Genomic DNA, 24,250 nt, shown 5'->3' with positions numbered 1-24,250 from the left:
TACACCTCTGCTGCTTTAGCTGTAAGCGCTTTAAATTGCCAGTTTCACATGCTTAAATATCAACAGTATCTTATGTCATTGTTAAAGCAGAAAATGGTTTCAAATTCGGAAAGTCCTGACAGTAAGGAAATGCAGAATTTATTGCATGCAGTTGAACAAGTGGGAAAGCATACTCTGCAATGTAGTTTTGATTCATTAGAGGCTTCTTGTAGAGCCGCCGTTACAGGCTGTGTTATTCAAAGGCATGCTTGGTTGAAAGAACAAAGTTTACCTGACCATGTTAAAGTAAAATTATTGGATGCTCCACTACAGCATGATACTTTGTTTGGTGTTAAGGCAGAAGAGGTGTTAAAGAAAATGGAGGATAAAGCAAAATCAATGCAGACAGTGAAGGATTTCTTACAGGTTCAACCTCCTAGATTTAGCAGAAACTGGCCTTCAAAAAATTGGTCCTTTCCAGTGACAGACAGGCCACAAAGAGGCAGATACAGACTCCCAAGAGGCAGATCTCAGCCCCAAGGCTCCTACAGACCTAAACAATGGGGTGCTTCAGCCCCCAAAGGAGGGGAAGACAAATCACAACCTTATAGGAAACCGTCCCAATGACTTCCCTCTACAAAGGCCAAGCACTTACCTTTTGACAGCACCCCTAGGGGGAAAGCTAGCACTTTTCACAAAAAATTGGCACATGATCACCCAGGACTAATGGGTGCTGAATATTGTTTCTCAGGGTTACAGGTTCCACTTCCACACGCTTCCAAAATCAAAAGGTATGCCAGACCTGCCACAAAACCAATGGGCAGAGGCGCAAAAACAGATTGCTGCTCTTATGGACATGGGAGCTATTCAAAGAGTTCCACAGCAAGAACATGGACAAGGATTTTACTCAAGACTCTTCTTAGTACCCAGAAAGGACAAAGCCTGGAGACCAATACTGGACCTGTCAACCCTCTCAAACTCAGGAACCCCACACAGCCTTCCTGAAGACACTGGAGAGTATAAATGTCTCTCCAAACACCATCATATTGGGTGACTTCAACTACCCAAACATAGACTGGAAACATTACTCAAGCCCCAATACCCTAGCCCAAAGGTTCCTGGAGTTCATAAACTCAAATGCTATGGAACAACTAGTCACCATTCCCACAAGAGGAGAAAATATACTAGACCTGATCATCACAAACATGGGGACAAAATGCTCCACACTGGAAGTATATCCCTCATTGGTGAGATCAGACCATAAACTAATCTCACTGGAGATCCACATCCCGCCCCCACCCCCAACAAAAAAGACCACAGTGAAGAACTTCTCAAAAGCCAACTTCACACTTCTTAAGACTGGTGTGGTATCCTTCAAGGCCCCTGAGCCATTGGAAACCACAACCCACGCTGCTGAATCCCTTACAAATGCTTTCTACGAGCACCTCCAGGATTGCATGGATCAAGCAATCCCAAATAAAATCAAGACCCTTTCCACCAAAGGCAAGCACCGATCTGGTGGACCCCAGCCATAAACAAACTTTACAACAAGAGGAGAAAGCTACTACAACTTAGAGCAAAATCCCTAAAAGGGAAGACATCTCTGATCAATACTAGTAAAAAACTACGATCACTCATAAAATCATCCAAGGCCAACTTTGAGAGAAAAATCGCCAAGGACTCAAAAGACAATCATAAGGCCTTCTTTAGCTATGTTAGAAATCTGGGTGGAAACTCCCAGATATGCTCAGAATTAGTCCAAAATGATACAAAAATCACTGAACTCACAGACATTGCAAACATACTGGCAGACAGGTTCAGTGAAAATTTCTCCCTCCTTCCCAAAGGAGAAATATCTATCCCAGCAGAGTGTAGCCTCCCAATCATCTCAAATGCCCAGGTGAGAGCCGCTTTCTCTAAAGCTAAAAACACAGCATCAATGGGACCGGATGGTGTCCCTGGCTGTGTGCTACACAAACTCAATGAGGAACTAAACCCACACATAAGGCTGCTGTTTAATCTTAGCCTTACCACAGGATACGTACCCAAAGAGTGGCGTACGGCAACTGTGGTCCCACTCCACAAAGGCAGTGCTTCTACAGACCCTGGTAATTACCGCCCCATAAGCTTAACAAGCCTGGTCTGCAAAGCTATGGAGAGGATCATAATGGAACTCATAAATAAAGACATAGGGGACCTACAGACATTGGATCCTACCCAATTCGGCTTTGTCAAGGGCAGATCATGCCTCTTGAACTTGGTCAACTTTTTTGAAACAGTCACCAAGGCCATTGATGAGGGTAAGGCAGTTCACACAGCCTACCTTGACCTTGCAAAAGCTTTCGACACAATACCCCACTCGGGTATCATAGAAAAGCTCACCAGCTTAAATGTAAACCCATATGTCACAAGATGGGTTTCAAACTGGCTCAAGGACAGAACCCACAGTGTTAGAGTTGCTGGTGCCATGTCAGACTCCAAGCCGGTCACAAGCGGTGTCCCACAGGGCTCAGTCCTGGGCCCCCTCTTGTTCGGCATCTACTTTCAAGAAGTGCAGGCAAACATAGGAGGATTGTGGCTGACAAAGTTTGCAGATGACTGCAAACTGGGTGCCATAGTTGAAAATCCATCAGACACAGATATCCTTCAGAGAGGTCTCATAGAAATGGATAACTGGTGCCAGAGCCATGGCCTTAAGCTAAATGCCAAAAAATGTATAGTCATACCCTTTGGTAAAAACAAGGTAACCCCAAGTTACCACATAGGTGGCAATCCATTAAGCACAGAAGAGGTTATCAGGGACCTGGGGACCCAAGTTGACAGTAACCTTTCTTTTGACACTCACATTGCCAAAGTGGTTAGGAGGACCTTCTACATTGCCCACCTGATTATGAAGGGATTCACATCCAGATCAAGGGAGGTCATTGTTCCCCTGTACTCTTCAGTTATCAGACCAATGATTGAGTACAATGCCCCATTCGGAATGTATCTTACCTGACACCTGCAGCAATTGGAAAGACCGCAAAAGTTCCTCACCAAAAGGATAAAGGGGCTCAAAAATATGCCATATGCTTCCCGACTGAAGAAACTCCAGCTCTATTCAGTCGCATACCATCTCCTCAGAGGTGACCTGTGCCTGACATACAAGGCCATGTCCAACCCGGAATTAATGGACATGCTCCACCTCAAAAATCCAAATCCACCAGAGCCACAAGAGCAAGAGACTTAAACCTCAACACGGATATAAATAGGACGTGCTGGAGGGACAGATTCATCACCCAGAGACTCCCTATGCTGTGGAACAGAATCCCGGTCCATGTGAGACAGAGCACCTCGCTGGCTCTGTTCAAGAGGAATCTTGACCAGTGGATGGGAGATCGTAGGTTTACCCCGGGGATCATCTCTGTATCACTGCTGGACAGAGGCATGGCAAACTAATGGGTATAGTATTCTTCAACCTAAGGGGTGGTGAAAGCCACACAACTCTGGCTAGGCTTATAAATGCCCTAGGGCAGATAGCCTAGTATGAACCTATAAACCTATAAATACTGTCCTGGATGTTTCAAAATGTTAACACTACAGCAACTTCTGCCCATGCTGGGCAAGAAGGCTTGGCTAGTTACTTTGGACCTCAAGGAGGCATACCTGCATGTCCCAATCAGACAGTCTTGCAGAAGATACCTCAGATTCATAGCAGGCTCAATGCATTACCAATTCTCTGCACTGCCATTTGGCTTATCTACTGTGCCCAGGGTCTTCACAAAATGCCTGGCACCAGTAATTGCATTTTGCAGACAAAAATAAATTCAAATATATCCCTACTTGGACGACTGCCTTATTCAAGCAGAGAGCAAGGACATTCTTCTAAAGCATCTGGTGTTTGCAAAAAGATTACTAATTTGCCTAGGGTACACAGTAAATGAAAAGAAATCAAAACTAGTGCCCTCTCAAGAGATAATATTCCTGGGTGGAAGCTTAAATACTACTGCCCAGATGGCTTATCTCACGCCAGACAAACAAAGGCAACTGACTCATTATTTTCAAATGATGGCAACAAAGACCCAGCTCCCTGCAAGAAAAATTCTGCAGGCCCTGGGCTTCATGGCATCCTGCCTTCTACTACTTCCATATGCAAAACTGCATATGAGGAAACTACAATGGTATCTAAAAAGTGTTTGGACTCAGCATTGTCAGAGCCTAGAGACAATCATAACTTTAATTCCCTGCCTACAGCACGAGTTTCGATGGTGGTTCCAGGCCTGTCACCACAACAAGGGACAGCCTTTCATCTTACCCACAGCCAGGCAGACAATAACAACGGATACATTGGATTATGCCTGGGGGGCACATATGGCAGGAAAATGTATTCAGGGCACGTGGCCTAAGGAACAAATGCATCTTCACAACAATCAAAAAGAGATGCTAGCTGTACAGAATGCCCTGACAGCTTTCAAGGACCTACTACATCCAGGACAACTATTAATAAAGATGAACAATACCACAGTTATGTGGTACATAAGCAAGGGGGCACACATTCCTACCCCCTATGCAGGCAAGCCACGACTTTGTGGAACACAGCACTGACCTATTAAGTACATCTGCAGGCACAATTCCTGCCAGGAACAAAAAATACACTGGCAGACAAACTAAGCAGAAATCTCATGGATCCTCATGAATGGAAGCTAAATCCACAAGTGTTCAGCATGACAATGAGGAAATGGGGATGCCCAGACATAGATCTTTTTGCCTCCCCTCACAATTACCAAATACAGAAATTCTGCACAAGAACCTATCACTCTCAAGCATGGAAAGTGGATGCTCTATCATTCAGCTGGAAAAGCCTGACAGTCCATGTCTTCCCTCTGATGACTCTTCTTACCAAGGTGCACCTAAAATTAATACAAGAAAGGCCAAAAATGATCCTGATTGCCCCAGACTGGCCACGCCAGCACTGGTACCCAACCCTAAAGAGCTTGTCTCAAGGCCCAGCTTGGCTTCTACCTCAAATTCCTCATCTTCTGACACAACAAAACAATCAGATTCTGCACAGTCAACTCAGAACCTTAAATCTGGCAGCATGGCAGATAATGTAGCCAGTCAGACTGTACCTCTCTCTAAAGCTGTTATGGATATAATTTTAGAAGACAGGAGGCCCAGCACTAGGAAATCTTATGCAGAAAAATGGAAGAGATTCTGTGCTTGGAACCAGGCACAAGGGCTCGAACCACTTGTCCCTAATATACCTCAGATTTTACAATACCTAACTGAGATGCTGGACAAAGGCTTATCTTTCTCATCTATAAAAATCCATGCCTCTGCCATTTCAGTTCATTACAATACGGAACCTCCTATTTTTTCACATCCTCTACTACAGAGGGGCAAAAAATATAAGACCCACAAGGGGAGCACCAGTCCCTACTTGGGGCCTCAATTTTGTTTTAGAAAAGCTCACACTGCCTCCTTTTGAACCAGCCAGCACAGCTGATCTAAAATTCTTATCATGGAAAACTGCTCTGCTCCTAGCAATCACTTCAACAAGAAGAGTCACAGAGTTACAGGCATTAATGGCTGTGGAACCTTTCATCATTTTTCATCAGGACAGGGTTTCTCTTGGGACAAACCCAACATTCATGCCAAAAGTGGTCTCCAATGTGGCCTTAAACCAAACCATTCATTTACCGACTTTCTACCCAAATCTTCAGAATAAAGGGGAGAGACTTCTGCATGCTTTGGATATACACAGACAGCTACGATTCTACTTGGACAAAACAAAAGCTTTCAGAAAAACTGAGCAACTGTTTGTAGCCTATGCTGCAGGATCACACGGAAAGCCTATTACAAAGCAGACAATCTCAAAATGGATAGGACACTGCATCCGCTTCTGATATGCACAACATGGCAAATCAGTGCCTAAGGGCATTAGGCCTCATTCTGCCAGAGCAGCAGCCACTTCAGCAGCATTTCTCAGAGGAGTACCAACATAAGACATTTTAGAAGCTGCAACCTGGAGCTCAGTGCACACTTTCACCAAGCACTACTACACTACTACTTACCTCTCTACTCTAAATCTAGAGCAGGCTTTGCCACTGCAGTTCTGCAGGGCCTGGTAGCCTCTCCAAATCCAGTTTAGACCCAGCCGCCCAACCTCAGCTTTGGGATTCTATCCAAGTGTAATGACTGCAACAGTGAAACACGATGAACATAGTACAGTTGTGTACCTACCATACATGTAGATGTTCGAGTGTATTCACTGTTGCAGTCCAGGATACCCACCCACCATCCCCCTTTTCATTGCTGGGACTTTTCTGTACTTCTCAACCCTATACAACCTATGTGTTGTATTTGCTTGTAGATGAAGGAAATGTTTATAGTTATATATGCATGTTTTTTGGCATATTTTTATCTTTCCAGCCTTCCTATCTGGAGGGCACCTGACATCTGGGGCAAGAAAAACTGAAGAAAATGGCCTCGGTTGCAAATTTATACCCCTGGCGCACTGACGTCAGGGAAGAGGTGACAGCAGCTGATGCCAGACCAAGACTTTGGAACTCGGGCCATCTGCGGGTCACCTGCCAGCAGGATAACCCAAGTGTAATGACTGCAACAGTGAATACACTCGAACATCTACATTTATGGTAGGTACACAACTGTAATTTCTTAGTACTTAAATTAATAAGCACCTATCCAGGCATGTCCATGGATCAGCTCCCGGTTTTTTCTCCTTTCCACCTGATGAATCTGGCTATCTTGGGGCAGTGCAGCAATTGCCTCATGTACACTGACAGCTCGCTCTTCCTACCACCCAACACTACAACCTGTGAGAGATGCACTTATATAGCCAAGCTCTCTCCAGCCAAGACTGGACTAGACAGTCAAGAGGAGAAGGTTAACACCTGTACCACACCACACTCAACACATAGTCATCCAAAACCCACACTACCAAAGCCCACACATAAAAACACAAAGCAAACACCCACATTCATGGAGGCTCTCAATAAAAATCTGCCCAAGCAACAGAGACCTCCCAAGCTGAAACGCAGACAACCACCACCCCCAACACTACCCAAATGACAGCCCACAAATTCAGTGTGCCACTCAACCTCAGCCCATAAGGCAAAACAACATACCCAACACACTACTCATAGGTGACTCTGTAGTCAGGCACACTGATGTCCCACTCACCAGGCTAAACAAGGAGAAAGTTACTGTCAACTGCCTGTTGGGTGCCAGGATCCACCAGATAATGCACGCACTCAGGTCACTCCACAAGTACAAATATGACTCTGTTATTGTCCGTGTTGGTGTGAATGACCTGAGACATACCTCCCTGGAGTACATAAAAAGAGTCATGGAGGAGTTCTCAGATCTTGTAGCCCAGGCAGGTATGACCCTAGGCCTGAGTAGCATCCTGCCATCGCCCAGAATGATACCACAGTACAAGGACAAAATAATTGACTTCAGCAATTGGCTAAGCTTCAGGTGTCATTCTAAGGGGATCCAGTATCTGTCTGCCTGGGATGACATGGTCGACGATGCTTTGCCAGAAATGGCCTGCACCGGTCGCCCCTGGGATTCCGGATACTGGCTATGGTTCTTGCCACCCCTATAGTACCTTTTTTAGGCAAGGTTCAAATGCTAATTTCATCACTGTAACAGCTACAAGCAAGCAAACTCTGAGGGTAATGCTACTCAGTGTTAGAAATCTAAACCTCAAAATGCACTCACTCGAGGCACTCCTTAAAATGGAGAACATCGACCTCTGTACAGTGACAGAGACCTGGTTCAAGGCTCCAGAGAGCGCCCCTGCATTACCAGGCTGTAATTCATACCACACCTTTCGGCCACCTAACCTGGACCGAAACACTAAAGGCGGAGGCGTGTCCATATTCATTAAGGATATACACACTTCCAGGCTAGTTGCTCAACATAATGCATCCGAAATTATCCAAGTGCAGCTAACACTGGGCAAGACTGCAGTCCAGGTTGTAGCTTGTTACAGATCCCCCACCATGCCTCGGGATTCCCACTCTTCATTTCTTAAGATACTGGAAAATGTTAAGGTACAACCAAATACCTTAATTATCAGTGATTTCAACTACCCCACCATCAACAGGGAAAACTACTCATGTACCAAGTCATTCGCTCAACGTTTTCTGGAACTCATAAATTCCAACGTCTTGGATCAGCTTGTCTACACCTCTGCCAGGGGCAGCAATATCCTGGACCTGGTCATTAGCAATATGGGTAACTGGTGTTAAATGCCAGAGGTCAACTCCTCACTGGTCAGATCTGATCACAAGCCAATCAACCTAGACATCCATATCCCATTCCCACCACCCATTAAGGAAACCACCGTCAAAAACTACTCCAAAGCCATCTGAGTGGCAAACTTCACAACACTCATGTAGATGGAAAATAGAGGTACAACTGCTGAATCTTACACTAATGCACTCTATAAGCACATACACGAGTGCAAGGATTGTGCCATCCCCAACAGAACCAAGACGCTATCCTCCAAAAAAAGGAAGCCAATCTGGTGGTCCCCTGCCATAAAGAAACTCTACAACAGAAGGAAGAAACTGTTGCAAAAAAGAGTAACATCCCAAGATTGGAGGAACTCCCTAGTCAGCCTTAGCAAGAAGCTGAGATCCCTCATAAAATCCTCCAAAGCCAGTTATGAAAGTAAAATCACCACTGATTCCAAAGACAACCACAAAGCATTCTACAGCTATGTCAAGAATCTCAATGGCAATATTCATATCTGCTCTGAGCTACAGCACAATGGCACTAAATATACAGAACCAACCGATGTTGCCAACATCCTGGCACATAGGTTCAGTGCTAACTTCACCCACCTCTCACCCTCCAAAGGACTCATCTTAATACTGGAAGAATGCAAAGCCCCTGTAATCATGGATGAACAAGTAAAGACTGCACTCTCTGAAGCCAAGAACACAGCATCCATGGGACCAGACCATCATCCCAGGCTGCGTACTGCACAAACTACAGAATGAACTAGCACCCCACCTAAGTACCATATTCAATCATAGCCTCACCTCAGGCTTTCTGCCTACTGAATGGTGCACAGCAATGGTTATCCCACTCCACAAAGGAGGTGCCACCATGGACCATGGAAACTACCGCCCCATTAGCCTGATGAGCCTGGTCTGCAAGGCCATGGAATGTGTCATCTTGGAGCTTATAAACAGACTTGGGTAACCTCCAAACCTGGACCCCACTCAGTTTGGGTTTGTAAAAGGTAGATCATGCCTACTAAACCTGATTGACTTCTTTGAAGTAGTCACTAGAGCTGTGGATGGAGGCAAGGTAGTGCACACAGCCTATCTTGACCTCGCCAAGGCTTTTGATACCATCCTCCACTCTGGAATTATAGATAAACTCACTAAACTGGGCATAAATCCCTATGTCACAAGATGGGTGGCCAACTGGCTCACTGACAGAACCCACACAGTAAAAGTAGCCGACTCCAAGTCCGACTTCAGACCACTGCCGAGTAGAGTACCACAGGGTTCGATCCTGGGTCCTCTCCTGTTCAGCATCTACTTTTCTGAGGTGCAGGCCAACACAGAAGGTCGTTGGCTACAAAGTTCGCAGATGACTGTAAACTGGGAGCCATAATTGAATTACCTAATGATGTAGATATTCTACAAAAGGGCCTCACAGAGACAGATGCTTGGTGTCAAAGTCATGGCCTCAAGGTCAATGCCAAGAAGTGCGTTGTCATGCCCTTTGGGAAAAACTTGGTACCATGAACTAGCACATAGGTAGCTCACGGAAAGTGTGATGAGGCCTCGGGACACAGGTGGACAGTAGTCTCTCCTTTGATAACCACATCACCACAGTAGTCAGGAAATCCTTTTATGTGGCACACCTCATCACAAAAGGGTTCTCTTCTAGAAAAAAGGAGGTCATTGTTCCTCTCTACTCATCTGTCATCAGACCCTTTCTAGAGTACAATGCCCCGTTTGGCATGTATCTCACAAGACACCTACAACAATTGGAAAGGCCACAAAAATACCTCACTAAGAGGATTATCCACCTTTAACAGATGCCATACACAGACCATCTAAAAAAACTCCAGCTCTACTCTGTTGCATATCACCTACTCGGAGGCAAACTCTGCCTAATGTACAAAGCTATTTCAAACCTAGAACTGTTGGACATGCTACCCTTAAAGAAATCCCAATCTCTCCGAACCACAAGCTTCAGGGACCTTAACCTTGTCACCATAATAAACAGAACATGCTGGAGGAATAGATTCCTATCACAGAGACTTCCCATACTCTGGAACAAACTACCCATTCATGTCAAGCAAAGCTCCTCATTGGCCCTCTTTAAGAAAAATCTTGAAGACTGGATGGGAAATAGAAAATTCACCCTGGGGATGACTTCTATGGCACTGCTTGACAGGGGCACTGGAAAATAATTTTCTTGGGTGGCAAAAGCCAGGGAACCTTTTTGGCTAGGTTTATATAGGCCCCAGGGCCGATAGCCTAGTACCTACCTATGAACCTATGCATTGATTTTGTAAGTGGTGATCCTTTTTGATTTTACTTTCAACTCTCTAGCTTCTTACAGCCACTGATGCACAAATTACAGCGCATATCATCAGTGGCACCCAGACCTCCTAGTTAGCATTGGGCCTAGACAGGTGCCTAGGGATCCTTTTGCTAGGTGACTATGAGAATAGGACCAAATTGTGATTGTAATTGAAAGCACTTGAAAGCTACAAGTGGGGGTGACCGTTGTAGTGTTTGGCTGCAAGAAGAATGAAGATATGCCTTTTGTGTGAAACTGAGAGCTTTAAGAAATGCATCTACAAGCATGAGATTGATTATACATAAAATAGGTATGAGCAGTGCATTGTGTTGACATGCTACTGTTTGTTCAAATCTTATTATGTTTCAGTTATTGGTACAAGAAAAAATAGTATTATTTAAGGAGATTCTGCACGACTTCAATTAGGGATGTAGACAATAGGCAAGAGGGGGCTGGAATTTACTGGAGAAAACTAGCAAAGGAACCAAGGTATTGGAAGCAAATAATTAGGGAAAGGTAATAGAATGGGAAGAGGCCAAAAATGTATTTGGACTGCAGGCTAGAGATTGCTTGATATGAAAATATAAGCAAAAAAAAAAAAAAATAGAAAGAAAGAAAGAATTGGGGGGATTCTAAGTGAAAGACTAGCACTGGTAGAGTTTTTAGTAGAATCCAAAGAAGAAGCTGCTGTTAAAAAAGGAATAATTAGTAGAGCATATAAAATATTGCATGATAACTATACGAATAAATCAGACGAGGTTAGAAAGGATTGGGAAGAGAGATTGGGTAAGCAATTCATAACGAAACAATGGGGGATGTATGCATGTCTTTCAGATATGAAACCAAGTCTAGAAGATTTAGGATCTTTGATTTGGTTTGTGTTTACATGGATATTTTTTATGCCCCAAGTCTACTCCAAAGAATTTTTCCTTGGGTAGATTGCAAATGTTGGAGATGTGATGGGGAAGAAAGAGGTAAATGAGAGCGTATTTCTGGGGTGTGTAATGAGTTGGCAGTCTTTAAAAATTCCATGCAGACTACTCTATTACAAATACTGGATGAGCAAATTGGTATAACTAAGGAAATTGTTTTTGAGCTATAATACATGATCGGAATTGCCTAAACATAGAAAGGCCTTGCTGAGTCTAATTATGGCAGATACCAAAAAAATCAGTTTCTAAAAAAATTTAATCAAAGTTTAAACTAACTGTACTAGAAGTAATGAATATAGTAACAGAGAGAAAAACAACTAGAAATGGGATCTTTAAAAAAGGGTAGGAGGAAATTACCTAGAAAAAAATGGGAATTTTGTGAACAATACATCCAGAATAACATTTTGGAGGAGGAATGACATTTAAAAGAAGGTAGGATTTGAATGAGCTATGTAATATTTGATTGACAATGACTGAATACATTATAAGTGATGTATAATATTTGCAACAACAAAACATATGTCAATATGTTTTTGTTTCATTTATATGCATATATGATTGCTTATGTCATAAGTGATAATTTAATAAAATGTTTGTTGTTTAAACATTTAAAATAGAATTATTTAGACAAAAGCATTACATTTGGTGGTATTTTACAGTAAATTCTGACTCAATGAATTACACAGACTGCCATCTTTTCTGAATACAGTACTGGAAGAAGTAGGGAAAATGAAAAACTGAATTACAGAGATGTGGGAGGGTTGAATATGCCCTTAGAACCACTGGAGTAATATTAAAAAAGAAGTACAAGAATATTACTTGAGAGAATAAAGAGGTAAGAGTTGAGATCAAGAGCTTGGAGGAAGCAGGTGCAATTAGAGGCAGATTGAAGGTGGTTCAGTAGTGATTTTTTTTTTAATGTGACCAGAGATGGGTGGATATGAATGCTTGACGAGATAAAAATGGTGATGGTAAGGTAGAATTTTAAAAAGGCACGCTGTTTTATAGGTTCATAGGTTCATAGGTTCATAGTAGGCTATCTGCCCAAGGGCATTTATAAGCCTAGCCCATAGTTATGTGGCTTTCGCCACCCCTTTAGTTTGAATAAAAACTATGCCTATCATTTTTCTGTGCCTCTGTCAAGCAGTGACACTGAAGTAATCCCTGGGGTATATCTGCGATCTCCCATCCATTGGTCAAGATTCCTCTTGAACAAGGCCAGCGAGGTGCTCTGCCTCACATGTACCGGGATTTTGTTCCACAGCATAGGGAGTCTCTGGGTGATGAATCTGTCCCTCCAGCACGTTCTATTTATAACCGTGTCAAGGTTTAAGTCTCCGCCCTTGTGGTTCTGAGGGATCTAGATTTTTGAGGTGAAGCATATTCATCAAATCTGGGTTTGACATGGCCTTATATGTCAGGCACAGGTCACCTCTGAGCAAGCGGTATGAGACTGAATAAAGCTGGAGTTCTTTCAGTCGGGCAGCATAAGACATATTTTGAGACCCTTTATCCTTTTGGTGAGGAACTTTTGGGGCCTTTCAAGCTGCATCAGGTGTCTGGTCAGATACATTCGAACGGGCATTGTACTCAATCATAGGTCTAATGAGTGATGAGTACAGGGGACGATGACCTCCCTTGATCTAGATGTGAATCCCTTCATGATCAGGTGGGCGATATAGAAGGTTTTCCTAACTACTTTAGCAACATGAGTGTCAAGCGAAGACTACTGTCAACTTGGGTCCCCAGATCCCTGATGACTTTTTCTGTGCTCAGTGGATTGTCACCTATATGGTAGCTAGGGGTAACCTTGTTTTTCCCGGTATGACTATGCATTTTTTGGCGTTTAACTTCAGGCCATGGCTCTGGCACCAGTTATCCGTTTCTGTGAGGCCCTTCTGGAGGATATCTGTGTCAGATGTGTTTTCGACTATGGCCCAGTTTGCAGTCATCTGCAAACTTTGTCAGCCATAACCCTCCTGTGTTTGCTTGTACTTCAGAAAAGTAGATGCCGAACAAGAGTGGACCCAGGACTGAGCCCTGTGGGACACCACTTGTGACAGGCTTTGAGTCTGACATGGCTCCAGCAACTCTGACCCTGTGGGTTCTGTCGCTAGCCAGTTTGCAACCCATCTTGTGATGTATGGGTTTACATTCAAGCTGATGAGTTTTTCGATGATACCTGAGTGGGGTATTGCGTCAAGGCCTTTGCCAGGTCGAGGTAGGCTGTATGGACTGCCTTTCCTCATCAATGGCCTTGGTGACTGTCTCGAAAAAGTCAACCAAGTTTAAGAGGCAGGATCTGCCTTTGACAAAGCCAAACTGGGTTGGATCCAAAGTCTGCAAGTTCCCTATGTCTTTATTTATGAGTTCCATTATGATCCTCTCCATGGCTTTGCAGATAAGGCTTGTCAAGCTAATGGGCGGTAATTTCCAGGGTCTGTGGAGGCACCGCCCTTATGAAGTGGGACCACAGTCAGCGCGCCACTCCTTATCCTGAGGTGAGGCTAAGATTAAACAGCTGTCCTAACTGTGGGTTTAATTCCTCGTTGAGTTCATGAAGCACACAGCCGGGGACACCATCCGTCCCATGGATGCTGTGTTTTTGCCTTAGTGAGGGCAGTTCTCACCTGGGCGTTGGAGATGTTTGGGGGCTACAATCCTCTGGAATAGATATCTCTCCTTTTGGGGAGGGGGAGAAGTTTGCACTGAACCTGTCAGCCAGTATGTTAGCAATGTGTGTAGGTTCAGTAATTTTCACATCATTTTGAACTAATTCTGAGCATATCTGGGAGTTTCCTCCTAGGTTTCTAACATAGCTAAAGAAGGCCTTATGATTGTCTTTAGAGTCCTTATTTTTCTCTCAAAATTTGCCTTGGATGATTTTATGAGAGCTCTTAGTTTTTACTTATAATGTTCAAAGGTGTCTTACCTTTCAAGGATTTTGCTCTATCTTGTAGTAGCTTCCTCCTTTTGTTGTAGAGCTTGTTTATGGCTGGGGTCCACCAGACTGGACGCTTGCCTTTGGTACAGAGAGTCTTAGTTTTGTTTGGGATTGCCTGATCCATGCAGTCCTGTAGGTGCTGGTAGAAGGCATTTGTAAGTGATTCAGCGGTTTGAGTAATGTTTACCACTGGCTCAGGTGCCTTAAAGGAGACCACACTAGTTTTAAGAAGTGTGAAATCGGCTTTTGAGAAGTTTTTCACTGTGGTCTTTTTGTTTCAGGTGGGGCGGGATGAGGACCTCCAGCGAGATTAGTTTATGATCTGATCTCACCAGTGAGGGGTATACTTCGGTGTTGAACATTTTGATCCCATGTTCGTGATGATGAGATCAAGTATGTTTTCACCTCTTGTGGGGATGGTGACTAGTTGTTCCATGGCATTTGAGTTTATGAACTCCAGGAATCTTTGGGTTAGAGTGTTCGGGCTTGAGTAGTGTTCCCAGTCTATATTAGGGTAGTTGAAGTCACCTAGTATGATGGTGTTTGGAGATACATTTATCCTCCAATGTTTTCAGGAAGGCCATGTGAGGTTCCTGAGTTTGAGAGGGTGGCCTGTAACATGCTACAAATTGCAGAGCAGTCTTGCCTATGGTTAATTGCACCTGGATGGTCTCCGATGCATCGTGCGTTGCCACCAACCTTGAGGTGTGGGTGTCCTTTATGAATATGGACACCCTCCTTTCTTGGTGTTGTCCGGATTTTGGGGCCGAACGATGATATGAGGTGAAACCTGTTAGTGCTGGGGTGCTCTCAGGAGCCTTGAACCAGGTTTCTGTCACAGCACAGACATCGATGTTCTCCATATTGAGAAGGGCCTCGAAAAGTGCATCTTGAGATTGAGACTTCTGGCATTGAGCAGCATTACCCTTAGTTTTTCCTTTTGGTGTTCTAGGGTGGTAGGTTTAGAATTTGAGCCTTGCCTAAAAAGGCACTATGGGGTGGCAAGAGCCTTTGTCAATATCCGAAGCCCAGGGTGACAGGTGCAAGCCGCCCCTCATGAGACAGCGTGGCTTGTCCAGCATGTCATCCCAGGCAGACAGACATTGGATCCCCTTTGAATGACACCAGAATTTAAGCCAATTATTAAAGCTGATCATCTTATCACTGTATTGTGGCATCATTCTAGGTGAAGGTAGGATACTGCTCAAGGTCAGGGTCATACCTGCCTGGGCTACATAATCAGAGAGCTCCTCGGCGTCCCTTTTCATGTAGTCCAAGGAGGTACATCTCAGGTCATTGACACCAGCGTGGACAATGACTGAGTTGTACCTGCTGTTGAGAGACCTGAGTGCTTGCGTTATGTGGCGGATTCTAGCGCCCGACAGGCAGCTTACTGTGACCTTCTCCTTACTCAGTCTGGTGAGCGGGGCGTCAGTGTGTCTGACTATGGAATCACCAATGACAAGTGTGTCTGGCATTTTGTTTGGCCTTAAGGGCTGTGACTGTTTGACACTCTGACTGTGTGGTCTATGTGTTGCATGTGTTGGGTCGTGAGGTGGTAGTTGTTTGGGTGTCTGCTTTGGTGGCCTCTGCTGTTTTGGTAAAATTTTGACCAGAGCCTGTATGTCTTTGTGTATGTGTATGATTTGAAGTTGTGATGGTACCATGTGTGACTGGGTATGTATTGTGTGTGGTTGCCTTCTCCTCCTGTCTGGTCTTGCCAGTCCTATGTTGAGAGAGCTCAGCCTCCAGTTTGGCCGTATAGTTGCATCTCTCGCATGTATTTGTGTTTTGTGGGAGAAGGAGAGGATTGTCTGTGTACATGAGGCAATTGTAACATTGCCTCAATATTCCCAGGTTCACCAGTTGAGCTGGAGAGGACACTAGCAACTGATCCCTCGACATACTAGAAGTAGTAGATAAAGAACTTTCAAAGGACTCGGGAAGTGGGTTTTGGGCTGGTGGGGTACTATCTATAATAAGAGTGCTTTATCAAGGTGCAAGTACTGTAGGAGTAAGTGCTAGGCTTTACAGATAGAGAATAGTCTACTTGGGAATCAAGTAGAGATGAACTTTTCAGTTATAGGATATGCTGGTTAGATCAGCAGTACAGTTTAGCGTGTTTTATAGCAGGGGCTGAAGGGAGCTAGGAATTGGCCCAAAGCGACCAATGGACTACTAGTTTCTGGCTGAAACTTCACCAAATCGGACAAAACAGTGCTTCCCACTCCCACTGGTAAGCAAAGAAACTTCCCTCCTTCCTAATAAGGCAATGGATCAGTAACAGGAACTAAAAACAAAGCCCAGGGATCAGCAACTCTGAAACTGGACTACTCTAGTTCAGTAAAGTGGGAAAACAAGAGATTTTTTGTTTTATTACAGAGATAAGGAAAAAACAGACAGTAAATGCTATAAATGCTGTAAATCGGCTAGCACTTTAGTGTGTAGCCTACATAAACAATTTGCAACAATTAGTAACTTATAGTGCAATAAACAGTGTAAAATGCAGAAATCACTTAAAGTAGCAGTTAAACAGGCTAAATGCAGTCGCTAGCTTAATAACAGTGGGAAAGCCACAAAAATACTTATATCTGGTAGAAAGTCACTCTTTTAGCTCTCTGCTGCTTGGATCACTCTGCAGGCCACCACGAGGATCTGTGCAGAGTTGGTACAAGCTGGAAAACACGTGTTTAGCGTGTTTTATAGCAGGGGCTGAAAGGAGCTAGGAATTGGCCCAAAACGACCAATAGACTACTAGTTTCTGGCTGAACTTCACCAGACAAAAGGCGCTCAGTGCTTCCCACTCCCACTGGTAAGCAAAGAAACTTCCCTCCTTCCTAATAAGGCAATGGATCAGTAACAGGAACTAAAAACAAAGCCCAGGGATCAGCAACTCTGAAACTGGACTACTCTAGTTCAGTAAGGTGGGAAAACAAGAGATTTTTTTTTACAGAGACAAGGAAAAAACAGACAGTAAATGCTATAAATGCTTTTACTAGCACACTTGAGTGTGTTAGCCTACAGGTAAAATTAAGCAACAAATAACTTTTAAGAGTGCAAAACAGTTAATCAACACAAAAACAGTTTAAATAGAATGCAGAGCTGTATAAACAGGCTAAGATGCAGTCGCTAAGCAGTAAATATTCAAAAAGCCAGAAAAAATACTTAAATCAGTTATAGCAAATACAGTTATAACAAATGCTCTGAAATATACTGTATATTTCCAATATGTTTGAGAAGGACAGTCAGAACACAAGAAGGTTCAGAGAAGAAAAAAGTTTTGTTTTACTTTTTGAAAAGGTAAAAAGGAGGAACAGAAGGCCTTATCAAATGTTCTCTCTGTATTAAGAAGAATGAGCTAATGACACTAGACTGGGAGGTGTGTCACAGTAAACTGCAAAGCCACCAAGTATAGCCTAAGACAACACGCTAAGAAAGTTTTAAACAGAAAAAGATTTCTGAAGATTCTGAATAGACAAAGTGCTTTATATATATTAAATTATAAAAACAGTAATCTGTTAAAATAATCAAAAATACTTATATTTTGTAGCTCAGTTGGTCAAACAACTTCTCCAGCCTGCACCAAAGACCAGAACAACAACTTTTTACAAGAACACAAAAGAACCAGCCCCACTAGCCAAGAGATAATTACACAGAGTAAATGTTTCAGTTTATACAATAGCCTAAGACAACAAGCTATGAAAGTTTTTAAACAGAAAAAGATTTCTGAAGATTCTGAATAGACAAAGTGCTTTATATATATTAAATTATAAAAACAGTAATCTGTTAAAATAATCAAAAAATACTTATATTTTGTAGCTCAGTTGCGGTCAAACAACTTCTCCAGCCTGCACCAAAGACCAGAACAACAAATGGAATACTTTGATCTGACTGGAGTCAGTGTGCTTAGTGTTGTTGTGTTGGATGTTTGAGTTTATTTCATAATATCAGACAGAAGATCATTGGTAATATTGCAAAGCATGGCTGCTAACAATAATTTGGCCCTTTGTGTAAAGGGGATTATGTTTGCAGTATTCAGTAGGTAGCGGTAGAGGGATATGCTGGTTAGGATGATTTTCAAAATTGCATAGTTTGTAATGGATATTTGAGAGTAATTTGGTAAAGGGACTGCTTCCAAAGTTGATAAATGCCAGTATGCACTATAATTCTATATTATTTTTATGACTTTTGTGCATTGCGGGCAAATAATCTAGGAAATTCCTATATAAATTTGAAGTTAAGGACTTTTGTGATTGTAGTTTTCATGTGATGGGTGAAGGAGATGTTTTCATCGTGGTATATGCCTACATATTTACAAGTTTTTACTGAGCCGATTGTGTTATTCTTTAGATCTTCTGGGTGATGGTTTACTGTCTGGAAGGCAATGCAGTGTCAGAATTATTATATCGCTTGTCTTTTTATGGTTAACTATACCGCTGTGGTCATGGAACCAGTAGCAGAGCTGAATAAATTAAATCTGAAGAAATTTCTAGAGGTCATTTCAGTATTCCTGACACTAAGCAAAAACGCAATCTACACAGGATCATCTTAAGTTGGGGATATCAGCAAAAAGAGGGTTTATGAACAATGAGAGCAAGACTGAGGTTCAAAATAGAACACTTTGGAACACAAGCGGGACAGGCTGTGGCTTTGGGAGCATGCATTGTTATAGCTGAATTCAATTCGTTTTTCAAATCTGTATCTTTTAAACAGTGCTATGGCTGTGTTTCCAGAGCTGTAGATAAGTTATGATGACCTAGGTCAGAGGCCCTCCAATGGTCTTTAAACACTACACCAGTTAGATCACATGTATTACAGTTAGTACAGAGGAAGTGTACAGCTGCTGTGCTATTTATATATCAAAAGCTGGATGGAAACCATGTTAGGAATTTAAGATTTTCTTAAATTAGGTGTATGTAAGAATATGGCTGTAGATTATTTTTTCTAGGATTCTGATTAATAAGATTTAATGCTATTTTTTTAATATAAAGGATACAAAATACCACCAGAGAAATTGTTACTGCTGCTTAACACAGATTATGATGAACTGCAAAAGGAAGACGTGGTGGGGAAAAATGCCACAGGAGAAAAGGATATTCTTGAAGAAAAACTCAGCAGTAAGTCAACAACTCATTAATACTATTTTTTTTTTATGAATTTGTTTCCTACTGATTAATACTTTTTGAGAACTAGCACAGACTGGAAGACTGTATGAAAATATAATGGTAATCTAGGGTAAATGCTCTCATATATATATATATATATATATATATATATATATATATATATATATATATATATGCAACTTTTTTATACAAACAAACATATTACAACAGCAGTGCCACTGAAGTGGAAGTCTGTCGAAGTGATTATATACACAAGGACATTAATGCTAAAACATATGCAGTTTTTTTCTTCTCTTGATGTTCTTTTACTGTGCAGGCAGTTGTAAGATTGCTTACTGTTGTAAAACAGTGATTTCCATGGAATTTTGCATAGTAAGCAATTATAAGTTGAAGTCTCTGACTTTCCGTTGTTCTGGGTGTTATATTTTACTAGGTGACAAACGTAATTTTTATGCTTGGCACAGGTAACAATCTGGATATGGGATGAGGCGTCAGAGGTAGAATGTGCACATTAATTAATCTAAAGATATAGACATTGATACAAGAAAATCAGTGAGTCCATGAAAATGAGATTGATTACAAAATGGAAAGATGTAAAAGAATTCACAATAAAAATGATAACATTCATGTTGTTGAGTCATTGACTGACAGGTGTCTGTGCAATGTCTGAATTGTTTTTAGATTAATCTCAATAAAAACTGTTCAGTTATTCATGGAATTTATGAGAATCTGTGAAAAAAACACATTCCACTCGTGCTGCTAAGTAGAAGGGTCGACTTAGATGTGTACACATCAAACAAAATGTTAGTTAGGTAAAGGAGACTGGTACAGTTACTAGATGGACCTTACTGAGACAATCTATATGACCTTCAACATGTATACAGTGCATCTCATCCTAATGATTTGGGTATGGAGCAATGTGTATACAGCTGCTAGCCAGTAGTTTTATTAAAACTATTATATCTTGTTTAATTAAGCCTGTAGAGCATAATTCCACTAGTCAGCTGTGGAATTATAGTGCTCCATGTTCATTGTAATGGTCGCAGTTTTATACTGGCCATTCCAGTATTCTATATATTGTAGTCCGCCATACCCTGTCTCTGTTACACTGACTCACTTTTCTTATTTTTTATTTATTTTTTTTTACATGTAAAACTGAAATCCTAACACGTAACTCCCTGCTTTACTACATTGAAGTCCTTGTTGAACATTTGAAAGCTTAACCCACAATACCCCAGTTTGCCATGCCGAATTTTTCTTTAAATATGTGAAAGCCCTAACTGGACTATACCCTGCCTTGCCACAATGAATTACTTTTCACATTGTAAAAAGCATAATCCACCATATCCTGTTTTAATGTAGAGATTCACTGCTTACACAGATGAAAACCTTATCCATTCATTAACACTTGGAATCATTTACCTTTCCACATGAGGTTAGCAAACTCACTACCAAAGTTCAAAAACAGCATAGACTTATTGGCAGCAAATAGTAAGTTTTGGGTACAGGTATCTGGATCCAGTTTCTTTGATAATTTAGAGACTACTTCACTACATTCTGGCACTATGACAGAGTAACCAAATGTACCCCACCTTACTACATGCTGCACTGTTACTGATGTTGGCATTCTTCCTACCTCATAATTGCACTCTAAAACCCATCATATTTTCCATGTAGTTTCTTTTGTTTACAGGAGACATTCAGTGGGAACCTGTGTATTCCTGACATAGATACTGCTTGTCCCAGTATAGTTTCTGCAGTATTTGATACTTAAATGCCATCAGCTTTAACACTGTCCAACAGTACACTACCTGTCCATCGACATCAGCTTTTACACAGTCCAGTGGTACACTACCTGTCCATCGACATCAGCTTTTACACAGTCCAACGGTACACTACCTGTCCATCGACATCAGCTTTTACACAGTCCAACGGTACACTGCCTGTCCATCGATATCAGCTTTTACACAGTCCAGTGGTACACTGCCTGTCCATAGACATCAGCTTTTACACAGTTCAGCGGTACACTACCTGTCCCTCAACATCAGCTTTTACACAGTACAACAGTACACTACCTGTCCATAGACATCAGCATTTACACAGTCCAATGGTACACTGCCTGTCCATCGACATCAGCTTTTACACAGTCCAGTGGTACACTGCCTGTCCATCGACATCAGCTTTTACACAGTCCGATGGTACACTGCCTGTCCATCGACATCAGCTTTTACACAGTCCAGTGGTACACTGCCTGTCCATCGACATCAGCTTTTACACAGTCCAACGGTACACTACCTGTCCCTCGACTCAAGTAGACTTGCTCTAAAAATAGTAACAATAAATAGTTCCTTAGTAAAACTTGGATTTATAAGAAAAATCTAGACTTGCCTTGTAATTTCTCTCTGTGATCTCCGATAAACAGTAAGGTTGTGCTGATTTATTTCCCTTTCACTTGAGAGTAGAAATGTTAACTTTCCCAGGATCTGTTTGGTTATACATGTCAACTAAAGCCATGTTGTTATTGAATGCACTTTTAAATGATTACATCTGGTACAGTGTCTTACTTTTGCACAAATGAACAATGGCATTCTTTCACTGCACATTGTATTCTTCTTTATGCACTTAAACTATAAATTAAGAAAGCTCTTAAATTCATTTTCTTTCTAAGTTTTCAATTAATTTTGAGAAAAAAATTAGTAGCATTGTCTAGTACACTCCTAAAGTTGTCAATGTTTTTAGAGAAAATGATCACAGAAGTTCTGAGTATGTTATGAATGTCACAGTGTTATTGTATTATTATTATTATTATTGTGGCCACAGGGTACATTTGTTTGTTTTTCACTTCCTGTCCCGGTCTAGTGTGGTATACCTGTTTAGTTATTGCTGTATCTTCTATGTGTCCAGGTTTTCTTATTATTCAATATTATTATGTAATAAATGTATATTTCAGTTGATATGTCATGTAGCCCTGGTCATGGCTCAAACAGGTCTCAGGACCAGGTAACTTAACAAGTCTGCAAACAATTAATTAATAATGACCTCTATATTGCAGTAACTGCAGGTAAGTCAGTCCTGCAATGAGATTATCTGCGCCATGTTGTTTATAAATCACAAAGTGCCATTTATTATACAAGGCACAGATCCAGATGTGATTTGTGGAATAACTTCTCGAATTCCAGGTCTGATATTTCAATTAAGAAGTAGTTCAAAGTAACCACATCCTAAGTGTATTTAAAGTGTTTATCATTACTGCACCATACATGAGGATTGCACGGTTTGTACCAGTGGCTTAATAATGTTGTAAGTATTGTCTTGTTAAAAAAGTGCTGTAAAATGAATATCTAACATCTCTACACTGTCATACAGCAGCTAATTGTCATGCATTTCCAAATGTATCCGTTAGTGTTGGCACCATGGCAGAGAGAGGGACAATGTCCTGATTACAGCTCATATACTACACCTGACACTGCTTGGGCTGCAGCCCCTCTGATTCTAACTTTGAACTCCTCATTCAGGCTTCCTTTCTTCTTATCCACCCCTCCCAGATACTTGAAGCTGTTAACCTGTTCCACTATTTTCCCATCTTAGTTCTGAACACCGCCATTTGCTACCATTACAGCTGTTTTATGTGTACTCAGTTTTATCCCATGTGCCTTCAGTTTTGCATTCCATTCCCCTATCCTTTACTGAAGTTCTTGTTCGTAGTCTGTATGTAATGCCACATCATCTGCATGCAGCAGTTTTGGTGATCTGTGCCCTCCAACTTGTTTCGTAATGTAGTCTATTGCTAATATGAATAGCACTGGGCTCAGAGCTGAACTCTGGTGCACACCCACTTCCACTAAGAACACCTCTGTGAGACCGAACATCGTTTGTGCTTAGTCTTTCTACATAGCTTGCCCTAATTCTACTAGTGCTTCTGGGACTTTGAGTCCCAGCAGGACTGCCCAAATCAGCTTTCTTGTGACCTTGTCATATACTTTCTACAAGTGCTGGAATGCCCAGTTGAACTCTTTCCTCATCTCTAGCTTCTTCTCAACTATCTGCCTCACTGCAAATATCAGGACAGTTGTGCTGCATCCTGATCTGAATCTGAGCTGCTTGTCTCCCATCTTACCTTCTACTGCGCTGTATATTCATTTATCAGTCACCCACTCAGAAATTTCATGTAAAGTGACAGGAGTTTGATACCGCTGTGCTGCCCACAGTTGTGGATGCCCCCTTTGTTCTTGTACACTGGCATGAGTATGCTTATTCTCCTGTCATCTGGGATACACCTTTCTCTCCACACTGCTATTAGTACCCTCTGGAGCCATTTCTCCCCAATGTTATCCATCATCTTTATCACATCTGCTGTGACCTCATCTGGACTGGGTCTATATCACTTCAACGAAACGGCTGAAGTTCGAGCACAATATGTTCGAACTTCTAACCTCGAAGTGCAAAAACATCAAAGTCTTAGAACAGTGATTTTTTCCCAGGGAAAAGAAATCACTGTTCTAAAAACACACACACAACACAAGCACACCAAAAAAACAGCAATCCACACACATACACTTAAAATCCTACATCTAACCCTACACTAAACTGTACATACACTACTATCTATCCACTTACCTTAACCCTAACCCTAAGGTCCGTCACTATCGCACATTCACCTGACCTGCGCCCTGCCCTAAAGTCTGTCACTATCGCGCACCCACCACCTG

The 24,250-nt window shown here is 42.0% G+C and overlaps 1 protein-coding gene across 1 annotated transcript in view; it reads left to right on the top strand.

The window, feature by feature from the left end:
- LOC122792381 (zinc finger protein 99-like) overlaps positions 1-24,250 on the top strand; it is a 369,449-nt gene that overhangs the window by 320,500 nt on the left and 24,699 nt on the right. The window contains 1 exon segment of the mRNA XM_044060167.1: positions 19,407-19,532. Within this exon segment, the coding sequence (XP_043916102.1) occupies positions 19,407-19,532 (126 nt within the window).

The sequence above is a fragment of the Protopterus annectens genome, chromosome 1.part2, assembly GCF_019279795.1.
Source record: "Protopterus annectens isolate FY-2018-M chromosome 1.part2, PAN1.0, whole genome shotgun sequence".
Taxonomy (NCBI): Eukaryota; Metazoa; Chordata; order Ceratodontiformes; family Protopteridae; genus Protopterus; species Protopterus annectens.
Note: the sequence above shows the minus strand (reverse complement) of the source record. Positions and strands in the feature narration are given on the sequence as shown.